We start from the raw sequence: 12,053 nt of genomic DNA, 5'->3' as shown, positions 1-12,053 counted from the left end.
CAGTACCACCTCTATGCTGATGATACCCAAATCTATCTTTCATCCCCTGACCTCTCCCCATCCCTTCTGTCTCGTGTCTCCTTCTGTCTCTTGGCCTTCTCATCTTGGATGTCCCAACGCTTCCTTAAACTCAATATTTCCAAGACAGAGTTTATAGTCTTCCCCCCCTGCCAGGACTCTCCTACCTCCCCCCCTCTCTATTTCTGTTAATAACACTACCCTCGTTTCTGTCCCCCAAGTCCGATGCCTTGGGGTCATCCTTGATTCTTCCCTCTCATTTAAGCCTCACATTCTGTCCCTCTCTAAATCCTGTTTCTTCTACCTTTGGAATATATCTAAGATACCTCCCTCTCTCACCACGGAAGCCACGAAAACCCTTGTTCACTTGCTTATTATCTCTCGCCTTGACTACTGTAACCTTCTTCTCTCTGGCCTACCTGATTCTCACCTTGACCCTCTTAAGTCTATCCTCAATGCTGCTGCCCGCCTAATTTTTTTCTCCCGCCGCTCTATCTCTGCAGTCTCTCTCCAACAGTCACTACATTGGCTCCCCTGACCCTACAGAATTAAACTTAAACTCCTTACCCTCACCTTTCAAGCTCTTAGCAGTCTTCCCCTCCCTACATCTCCAATCTCATCTCTACCTACACTCCTACCCGCCCCCTCCGCTCTTCCTCTGACCGCCGCCTCACTGCTTCACTGATCACCTCCTCTCACTCTCGTCTTCAGGACTTTGCCTGGGCTGCTCCCCTGCTGTGGAACGATCTTCCACATTCCATCAGGTTAGCATCTACTCTCAAAGGCTTCAAGCGTGCCGTTAAGATTCATTTCTTTATTCAAGACTATCAGTCCTCCTAACTTTCTTGTGCTGGCTCTCTCCCCTAGTTAGTACCACCCTTTATGTGTCTCCCCCTCCCTTTAGGTTGTTAGTACTCATGAGCAGGGCCCTCTTTCCCTGTGTGCTCCTTCTACTTTTCCTTCACCCTCTATACCTCTTGGCCTGCTTTGCTAGCCATGTTTTCCCTGTTTTATTAATCTTCAGCCTTCTTCTTGCTGATTTCTACTATCCATTTCACTATCTGTCAGATATAATCTGATTTGCTTTACCCTGTCACCTGTGTTTGTATATATTTGTGTATCATGTTGTGTCTTGGTTCTGTTTTCTGTGTATGTAATGTACGGCGCTGCGGACCCTTTGTGGCGCCTTATAAGTCAAAGATAATAATAATAATAGCGCTGTATTCTGGTTAGGTTTTTGTGGTTTTTCAGGAGGGAGGGAGAGGACAATAGTGGCAGCTGCTTCTTTTATGTGTAACTTGTGCAGTTCTCTTCTCCATGGAGTCAGACCTTCATAACATTATAGGAGCAATTATTTCAGCTTATGATTCTTAATGTTTTTCCTTTTTTGTAGACTCACTGTAAAATACTTCATCTGTGGAACTTCTGTTGTGAGAACACAGAAAATATTCATCAGGTTTAACCCTTATTGAATACTGAGGACACATTATTACATTTTATACTTGACTTAAAATTTAATTTTAATAGCATGCATATAGAAAACATTAACGGTAATTGTTTCTTTAAATTATATATTGTTTAAAACACTTATTGTTTTGCACCAGACAATAAAGCAAAACATTACTTTCTATTGCAAAGTAATGAATACTTTTATGAATAAGGTTTCTCTAACAAATGTCTTTTACTGTTCATTTCAGGTCTCAGTAGAATGTTGTAGCATTTAGGAAAGAATATACAGCATAATATTCCAATACCAGAAGCCAAAATGGCAAAAATCTCCACAGTGACCATGTGTTTCCCCTTACTGCTGAGATAGGCAGGTATGGCACAGACCCAAACACTGCAGAACACCAACATGCTGAACGTGATGTATTTGGCTTCATTAAAGATGTCAGGTAATGTCCTCACCATGAAAGCTAGACCAAAACTCACAGCTGCCAGGAACCCCATGTAACCCAACATGAAATAAAAGGCAAGGACAGAACCCTCATTACACTGAATGATGATTATCCCAGGGTAAGAATCAAACTCTTGAAAAGGAGGAGAAACTGACAACCAAATAGCACTGATGAGACCTTGAACAGATGAACAGATCAACACAACAGAATTTGGCAGTTTAATACCCAGCCATTTTCTCCAATAGCTTCCAGGTCTGGTGGCTTTGAAAGCGATGTAAACCATGATAGTCTTGGCCAGGATAGAAGATAAAGCAACAGAGAAAATTATTCCAAATGAAATTTGCCGTAACATGCAGGTGATATCCACTGGACGACCGATGAACAGATAGACACAGAGTAAACTCAGCTTGAGGGAGATGAGAAGAATGAAGCTAAGGTTTCTATTATTGGCTTTTACTATGGGAGTGTCCCGAAATGAAACAAATATTCTGATTATATAGACAGTCAAGATAAAAAATAGCACAGATATTGCAGAAAAAACTATAGCAATTGTGTCCGTCTTGTATGATAGAAATTCTGATATCCTGGGGACACATGCGACTTTCTTCTCATTGGGCCATTCATCATCAGGACATTTCTTGCAGCTTCCACTATCTAAAAAATGAATAAAGCAAAAATGTGTTCTGTTAAAACATAATACTTCCACGTTGTCTCATTTATTTCTATTATTGATTTGCAAGTGCCTCCCACCCCTGAAGTGGAAGGAAAAAGCTAAATACAGCCAGCACATGCACATAGGAACACAGCTCCACAGACACTAAAAGAGGGATCCTAAATGTAAGTTTCTTATTGTATCTAAATTTGCTTCTCTGGAAAACTACAAACACCAAGACATCTTTATTCTGGGGCAGCACGGTGGCATAGTGGTTAGCACTGGGGTCATTAGTTCAATTCCCAACCATGACCTTATCTGTAAGAAGTTTGTATGTTCTCCTTGTGTTTGCGTGGGTTTCCTTCAGGTGCTCCGGTTTCCTCCCACACTCCAAAAACATACTGGTAGGTTAATTGGCTGCGAACAAATTGACCCTTGTCTGTCTGTCTGTCTGTCTGTCTGTCTGTCTGTCTGTGTATGTGTTAGGAAATTTAGACTGTAAGCCCCAATGGGGCAGGGACTGATGTGAGTGAGTTCTCTGTACAGCGCTGCGGAATTAGTGGCGCTATATAAATAAATGGTGATGATGATTCTGTATTTATCCTAATACTAAGGGTTCTATACTGCTATAATAACACTACATTGAAAACCTCAAACAAAAACAACTATTACACTTTTAGACTTAGTTAAAGCTGAACATATATGTACAATGTGACCATATTGATGAATGGATGTATACAAAACTCAAGCCACTACAGCAATGAGTGACATAATAGGGCACAACAACTAGCAATTACATGATGAGCAAACAGAAATAAGTTTCATAGTACATGGGGACTGAGCAGTTATCATACTAGTATAAAGCAACCATGGGTGCAACAATCAGGGCAAGAGATGATGAATAAGACAAGGCAGGAAAAGATTAACATAGGTGCAACAATAGCTATGATAGGGAAGAGAGGAAAACACAAGGTAAGAGGGCCCTGATCATGATCGCTTACAGTCTAGATAGAAGGGGCAGACACTAAATGGGTGATAAAGAGTGGGTGAGTAAGCGTGAGAGGGCAGCAGGGGATGAGTTAGGATGAGGGCTGGCAGGCTTTGATGAAAAGATGAGTTTTTAAGGTGTGTTAAAAGTCTTGGATACTAGTGGATAGTCTGATTGGTGTGGGAGTGAGTTGCAAATTTTGAAGAGCAACACGAGAAAGAGGTTACATTGATCTAGAGATGGTCACTGACCCCCGTGTTTTGGTTTTGGATTCGGTTTTGGATCTGGATTACTGTCGTGTTTTGGTTTTGGCTTTGGTTTTGCAAAACCGCCATTGCGTGTTTTGGTTTTGGTTTTGTTTGGTTTTGTTTGAAAATCAATGTTTTTGGGCCTAAAATAACCCAATTTAGTGCTCCAACTGTTTTAGAGATAAGTAATCTAATTGTTGAGGTAATAAATCATCAAAAAAACAGTTTAATTCTTCGTTGGTAGGCCTTCATTTATTCTACACACAAAACAGATTGTCTTCCTCTCCATCTATGCATATTGGCAATGCAGCCATCGTCTTTGGATGTATATTACACCCTACACTTATAGTTAAATATGTAAAGAAATGGAAAAATGCAGTTTGCTTTCTGTCTCTCTAGGCCCCCCTCCACTTGTTTAAAAAAACAAAAAATTCAGCCGTTATAGACTGTACAATATTAATTGAAATGGACAAAGCCAGTTTGGTTTCTGCCTCTATAGGCCCCCTCCACTTGTCAAAAATACAAAAAAATTCAGCAGTTATAGACTGTACAATATTAATTGACATGGAGAAAGCCAGTTTGGTTTCTGTATCTCTAGGCCCCCCTCCACTTGTATAAAATACCAAAAAATCCAGCCGTTATAGACTGTAAAATATTATGAGAAATGGACAAAGTCAGTTTGGGGTCACTCTGTCTATGACACCCTACTCTTAAGGATAAATTTCTTGACCTGCCTCTGGGATGACGATTCACCCCCAGCAGCAGCAACAGCAGCAGCAGTGGGACTAACGCTTTCTTCAGAGGAATCCATAATAGTGCAGGAGTCATCCAGCCTTAAGTGGGATGCCGGGCTAACTCCGAGCGCTACTGAGGATATTGATGAGGATGGTGTGGTGGGTGTATTTTGTAGCCGTCGGGATGTCGGTGAGCGGAGGGTCCTAGCTGATGATGGAGTGCTTGTATTTTTTTGGGAAGAACTTTCAGCTTTTCCCAACACTTTGCCATCAACTCTTGTTAAATGGCGTAACATAGACGAGGTTCCAAGATGGTTAAGGTCCCTCCCTCGACTGACTGTGGCTTCACATACACTACAAATGGCTATACAATTGTTGTCTGGATTTGGGTAGAAATAATTCCACACATAAGAAGTGGATTTTTTTGTTCTATGCCCAGGCATGACAATGGGCTTTTACTTGTCACGTGCCAGAACTGCTGCCACTGGTGCAGGACTTACACAAACAACCTCATCCTCATCAACATCCTCATTAGCGCCCTCGTCGCCTACACAAATCTCCCCCTCATCCTCTTCTAATTCCAAAGTGGCATCCTCAATTTGGGTATCACCGGCTACACTCGGGCTATTAAGGCACACATCAGCAGAATGCTCACGATTAGACATCCCACTGTTGGATGGACTCTCCACAGGGATTGTTGTCATTTGTGAATCAGAGCAAACATTCTCCTCTAATGCCTCACTGTTATCTTGCAGCTCGGCTTTGATGCGTAACAGTAGTTGTTCACCAATTGTAGGCTGGGTAACTTTTTGGGATCGGCCACTAATAGCCAAAGGTGAAGGCCTCATTCTATCTTTGCCACTGCGTGTGTAGAATGGCATGCTTGCAAAAAAATTTTTATCGTCATTTAACTTTTGCTCAGTTACACTTCTTTTACGCTTCAATACAGTAAATTTTTTTGGGGTTTTTGTTTTTTGCACTAATCTGGAAACACTCTGTTGTTTGACATCGCCTTGGCCAGATGACATACTGGGAACACTAACATCAGGACTGGTGACAGAACCTGGTTGCTCATTCTGATCATATGTGGACTGCTTTGAATCCATTCTGAGCGCAAACCACTGGGGAGTGCTAAAAATTATTTGGTAGATACTGCTGACAGATATGACTTTTGACAGCCAGAAATATTAATGCACAATTAGGGAGGACACCCCAAAAGCACTGAGGAGTGCTAAAAATTATTTAGTAGATACTGCTGACAGATATGACTTTTGACAGCCAGAAATATTAATGCACAATTAGGGAGGACACCCCAAAAGCACTGAGGAGTGCTAAAAATTATTTAGTAGATACTGCTGACAGATATGACTTTTGACAGCCAGAAATATTTATGCACAATTATGGGGGACACCCCAAAATCGCTGGGGAGTGCCAAATATTAAGAAAAAATAATAAACCTCTATCCTCCCCTCTGCACTAGCGATTTTGGTTAGAGCAATTGCAAGAACAATATTGTATTCTCTGTCCCTGCTCTAATCAGCCTATGACTACACCCTGCTCTCTCCCTCTGTCAAATGGCGATGGATTGCTGTGGAGGCGTGTATTTATAAAGTTGAAGTATCGCGAGAACCGAGCCCCGAGATCCGACGACGTCACAATGACGTTCGGCCTCGATTTGGATTCGGAACGGGCGGGAGAGTACCGAGCTGCTCAGCTCGGTACTCGGATACCCAAAGTTCGGGTGGGTTCGGTTCTCGGAGAACCGGACCCGCCCATCTCTACATTGATCAAGATTACAAGGGAGTTAAAAAGAGATTTGATGGAATCTATTGATTATATATATATTCCAGGGGTGAAGGTGGCAGGATTTTGAGAGGGACTAAATGTGAGATTTGAAGGAGAGGATTACATCTAGGTAGGGTAGAAAAGAAATTAGTGTTATCAACGGAAAGAGGGGGGGTAGAGAAGCCTTGAAGGGGGGTAGAGTGTAGACAATTGTTACAGTCTTGGACATATGAGTTTAAGAAAAGTCTGGAACGTCCCAGATGAGATGGCCGAGAGCCAGCAGGAAACATTATACATAAGGAGGTTAAGGGATGAAAGATAGATTTGGCTGTCATCATCATATAAGTGGTAGTGGATGCAAAATGAGCTGATAAGTTCGCCAAAGAAGGAGATGTTGAGGGAGAAGAGCTGGGAGCCAATAATGGAACTTTGGTAAACTTCAACAGGTAAAGAAAGAGTGTGGAAGTCGAAACATGTGTAGAGATTGATAGGGAACAGTTGGTGATATATAGTAAGAAAACCAGGAGAGGACTGCATTACAGAGACCTATCGATTGGAGTCTTTGCAAAAGGATGGAGTAGTAAACAGTATCAAAGGCAACAGAGAGGTCAAGATGTATAAAAGTTGTCCCTTACACTTAGCAAGGAGAAGGTAGTGACCTTAGTGATGGAATTTTTGATAGAGTGGAGGGAGCGAAATTCAGATTGGAGTGAGTCAAGAAGGGAGTGAAATGAGAGAAAGGAGGTGAGATGGTTGTACATATCCCATTCAAGAAGTTTGGATACAAAATGAAGAAGGAATATAGGGTTGTCATTTTTGAAGGAGGAAGGCTCAAGTGATGTATTTTGAGAAAGTTGAGAGAAGAGCATGTTTAAGGGAGGAGGGGAAGGTACCTGAAAGGAGAATTAGGTTGAGTAAGTGGGCAAGGTGAGAGCAGGCCTCAAAAGAGAGGGAGGAGAGGAGATGAGAGCTGATGCGGTCAAGTGGGCAAGTGGAGGAGGGAGTGGGTGATAGAAGACTGTAGAACTTAATCAGATATCAGAGTGAAGGAAAAGAAGGTGGGCTGCTTTGCAAGCAGGGTGATAGTCTAGAGCAGGGATAGAGATAATCCAAAGAGGAGGCTGGGAGAGGGGACAAGGTGGAAAGTGTAGACTGAGAGGGGACTCATGTTGTGACGTATGTACTCAGTTTTGGAGGTGTAGTGTGTAGAAAAGTTGATGGCAGAGAGTGAGGAGGAGAGTGGGAGAGGAAAAAGCAGGGAGTTGAAGGTGGCAAAGAAGCCTTGGTGGTTGGAGGGTTGAGAGGAAATGTGAGATTTGAAGGACTGTGACTGTTTAGTGAATGATAGGGGAGAAATGTAACAGGAGAGAATGAACTTGAAGTGAAGGAAGAAGCATGAATGTGTGATTTCCTTCAGAGCTGTTCCATGATACATGAGTATTTATGAAGAGAGTGGGTCAGTTTGGAGTGCCAATATTGAGGAGGGTACTGGTAAAGTTATTGACAGTCTGGCTGACAGAGTGAAGTGCAGTGGTAAGGGGGTGGTGGGTGGGGGAGGGGATAAGACAAGAAAGGAGGTAAACTTGGTAGGATCAATGATGTCCAGGTTACACCTGGAGAGAGTAACTTCAGGAGATGGGGAAGGTGAGAAGGGTGGAGAGATTTTTAAAGATTGGAGATGGTGGTCAAAGAGAGGGAATGGTGAATTGTTAAATCAGAGACTGTTCAGAGGTGAAAAAGTCCAGATCAACAGCCTTTGATCAAGTATCAAATTAACTCCAGCGACTCTTCATACTACATGTCTACTCCAATGTCAGCTGTGGCACACTAAAGTAACACAAAATCTTCAAAAACTTTCCCATAAAGCAGAACATTACTGGTGTAAATTTTGTACCTCTAATAATTTCTTTACATATACTTCTGTCTATCACTCCTATCGCAATGCTCTGGACACTGCAAAACAAACATTCTTCCAATTTCTCATCTATGCTCAGGTGTCACATGCCGGGCGATCAGACGCCCTTGCCTTGCAGGAACTTCCAACCACCTTGGACGCTATGATTTTGTTATGTAATCGTGTGAACCTCCACTTTTTTGAAAGATCTTCCGAGAGAGATAGTTCCCGGTGCCATGCGGTCAAGTTAGCTCCTCGCTTTCTTCATCCAGTGTTGGAGGATGAGCCCATGCAAATAGGACGTTCTCGTCTGACTCCGGAAGAACGTGACAGGAGACTCAATAATAAATTGTGCTTGTACTGCGTGGATCCTGGTCATCTGCTGAATGTCTGTCCCAAAGATCAGGAAATGCCAAGCCCTAACCTTCTCCAGAGAGGTCAGATGAGGGCTCTCTAAAATCTCTCCCACTCTTGAAAATCCTAAAATCTGCTCCTTTTCTGTCATTCTCTATAGCCTTAGGGTACCATTCACATCTATGCTCTCTTAGATTCAGAAGCAGCTGGGAATTTTATTTCACTTACTTTACTTTACTTCAGGTTCCTGTTTCTATTATCACCATCGATTGGTTGCCCGAACAATATCCTTCATTCTTGGACGTCTTTGATAAAATCCGTTCGAAGCATTTGCCCCTTCATTGATCATGGGACTGTCCCACTGAACTTCAGCCAGGGAAGACTCCTTCCAGAGGCCGGGTATACCCCCTGTCTTTACCTGGGACTCGGTCCATGTCTGAATACATTAAAGAAAATCTTCAATGGGGCTTCATCAGACCTTCTTCCTTGCCCCGGAGCGGGGTTCTTCTTTGTGAAGAAGAAAGACGGCTCCTTGATGCCGTGTATTGACTATCGGGGTCTCAATGCCATAACCATCAAAAACCGCTTGACCGTATCAAAGGAGCCAAAGTCTTCACCAAATTAGATCTTCGTGGAGACTATAAAGTCATTAGAATAAAAGCAGGGGATGAATGGAAGATGGCGTTTAATACATGCGATGGTCATTACTAATACCTTGTAATGCCATTCAGTCTGTGCAATGCACTGGCAGTTTTTCAGAGTTTTGTCAATGAAATATTCCTTCTCTATGTATGTGTGGTCGTGTACCTTGATGATATTTTGATCTTCTCCAAAGATATTTCCTTTCACCACCTCCATGTGGCAGAATTTCATTCCAGGTTACGCCTAAACCAACTCTTTTGTAAACTTGATAAGTGATCTTTCGAATTTCATCAAAGACCTTTCCAGGTTACATCGTGTCTGGATCTTTATTGTGAATGGATCCTGATAACATTAGATCAATTCTGGAGTGGCCGCTACCATTAGTCCTCAAGCCTATTCAACGGTTCTTTGGATTCGCCAATTATTACAGGCATTTCATCAAAGATTATTTCATTATTGTGGCTCCTATCGTTGCTCTTACCTGGAAAGGTTCTAATCCCAAATCTTGATCTACAGACGCCTTGGAGGCCTTTGAGTTCCTTAAGAACGCCTTCATGTCTGCACCTGTCCTCAGACAACCTGACAACTCATTAATGTTCTTCCTGGAGATTGATGCCTCTAATGTGAACATAGAAGCAGTCTTTTCGAAGAAGTCACCTTGAGGGCAGTTTCATCTTTGTGTTTTTCTCTGTAGGAAATTTCTTCCTGCGCAGAAGAACTATGCCATTGGAAACAAGGAATTACTCGCCATGAAGGCAGCTCTTATCGAATGGCGTTATCTTCTGGAGGGTGCTCAACACCCAGTTATCATTTTTACTGACCATAAGAACCTTCTATACCTCCAATCAGCACAATGTCTGAAACCCAGACAAGCACAGTGGTCACTCTTCTTTTCTCGTTTTGACCTTCGCATAACCTTCAAACCAGGGGAGAAGAACAAGAGGGCTGATCTTGTGCATTTTCTTTGGACATTTTTTCGGAGGATACTCGTTTTTGTCCCATCCTGGACCCCAAATGTCTGATATCCTCCACAGTGCTCAAATCTCCAACCCCTCCACCTGGGAAGACTTTTGTTTTCCTCTGTTCTCAGCAAAAAGCTCCTGAGTCATTTCCATTGTACTCATTTCTCCGGTCACATGGGGGTCTTTAAAACCATCAAATTGGTGTCAAAAGGCTACTGTTGACTAAGCCTACACTCTAATGTTAAGAATTTTATTTCTCCTGTGGTATTTGCGCCTAACACAAGTTTGCTCACCGGGCTCCCTCCGGCCAGCTACTTCCGTTACTCATTCCACAGGAACCATATCAGTATGGACTTTATTACAGACCTTCTACCCAGCAAGAAATATACCACTATAAGAGTTGTAGTGGATTGGTTTTCTAAAATGACCCATTTCATCCCACTGGCTGGTCTTCCCTCCTCTCCGGTTTTGGCATCTCATTTTGTTAAGTAGATGTTTCGTCTGCATGGCTGTCCTGCCGATATAGTCTCAGACCAGTGCATCCAGTTTGTGTCTAAGTTCTGGCGATCTCTCTGCAAACTGTTGGGAATTAAATAAAAAAATTTCTCTTCATACCACCCCCAATTCAACAGGCAGACCAAATGGGTGAGCCAGGATTTAGAGACCTCAGGATGTTTTCTTCGGCCAACCAAGACAACTGGGTTGACCTCCTACCCTGGGCCGAATTTGCCCATAATAATGCTTTTCATGAATCTATCACTACTTCAGCCTTTTTTGTGGTCTATGTATATCATCCTTCTCTTCCAAAATTTGCATCCCTCCCTCTCAGGTTCCTGCTTAAGAAATCTTCCATTCGCTACAAACAGTTGGCAAATAAGAAACGACAGATATTTCCTGTCTTTAAAGTTGCAGATAGGGTGTGGCTATCCACCCAAAATATACGTTTCAAGGTTCCATGTATGAAACTGGCTCCGCGGTTCATTGGTCCTGTCTGTTTTAAATTGTAGTTGCCTGCCTCTCTTCGTATTTCTAAATCCTTCCATGTTTCTCTGCTGAAACCTTTGATTATTAATCTTTTTTCATCTGTATCATGCTACACGGATGATAGAATTCATCATTAAGAGGAGTTTGAACTCAGGCAAATCTTGGACTCCAAGTACTATAAGGGTGGTCTAAAGTATCTGGTGCACTGGAAGGGCTTCCGCCCTGAGGGACGCTCCTGGGTGTGTGCCTCCGACATTCACGCAACTTTATTTTTGGAAAAATTTCATGAGAAGTTTCCCATGAAGCCTAGCAGTAGGCGTGCTGTGTCCACCTTTAAAGGGGGGTATTGTCACACGCCGGGTGATCGGGCTGCACACCCCATCCCCAGCGCTCTTACCTGGTACTGCCAACAGCTCCCTCCGTCCCGGCCACCACCATCTTCATTTCGGGTCTACGCATGCCTATTACCACCCGTTAAACAATCCGAACAGGACAATAGCCCTCTGACAAACATTGCTGTGTAACCGGTTCATACAGCATACTAATCCCTTTTTGTTTATTTCATTTTTTGTTTTTAGCTTTGCAATCTGATTGTACTGAAATACAATATATAGACTTATCCCTATGTATCCAACTCCCATTGTCCCATAGATTATAAACCTGAGAGCAGGGCTGTCTCACCTCTGTGTCTGTTTTACCCAGTTTGCTGATTACTGTGTTTGTCCCAATTGTAAATAGCTACAGAATATGTTGGCGTTATATAAATAAATGATGATGATGATGAGTGGCCACTGTGGGAGGGCGAGAAGGTCCATTGAGAGAGATAAAGGAAATAGGAGAGGGAGATCATTTTGAATGCAGCAGGGTCAGTAATATTCTCTATAAGAGTATTAA

The 12,053-nt window shown here is 42.6% G+C and overlaps 1 protein-coding gene across 1 annotated transcript; it reads right to left on the bottom strand.

The window, feature by feature from the left end:
* Positions 1–1,668: 1,668 nt before the first annotated feature.
* LOC142110981 (vomeronasal type-2 receptor 26-like) lies at positions 1,669–11,603 on the bottom strand. Its single transcript, XM_075193789.1, has 2 exons — positions 11,557–11,603; positions 1,669–2,404 (listed from the first exon to the last, which is right to left on the bottom strand). The coding sequence occupies exons 1-2, from the start codon at positions 11,601–11,603 to the stop codon at positions 1,669–1,671; spliced, it is 783 nt and encodes a 260-aa protein (XP_075049890.1).
* Between the last annotated feature and the right edge of the window lie 450 nt (positions 11,604–12,053).

This window comes from Mixophyes fleayi, chromosome 1 (genome assembly GCF_038048845.1).
Source record: "Mixophyes fleayi isolate aMixFle1 chromosome 1, aMixFle1.hap1, whole genome shotgun sequence".
Lineage (NCBI taxonomy): Eukaryota > Metazoa > Chordata > Amphibia > Anura > Limnodynastidae > Mixophyes > Mixophyes fleayi.
This window is presented reverse-complemented; position numbering and strand designations above follow the sequence as displayed.

What these genes read in the sequence shown, in the direction of transcription:
- LOC142110981 (XM_075193789.1), bottom strand. Translation starts at nt 11,603, where the DNA reads ATGAAGATGGTGGTGGCCGGGACGGAGGGAGCTGTTGGCAGTACCAG. An exon ending in GGAGCTGTTGGCAGTACCAG is followed by an intron (nt 2,405 to 11,556) that starts GTAAGAGCGCTG and finishes CTATATAATCAG; the next exon opens with AATATTTGTTTCATTTCGGG.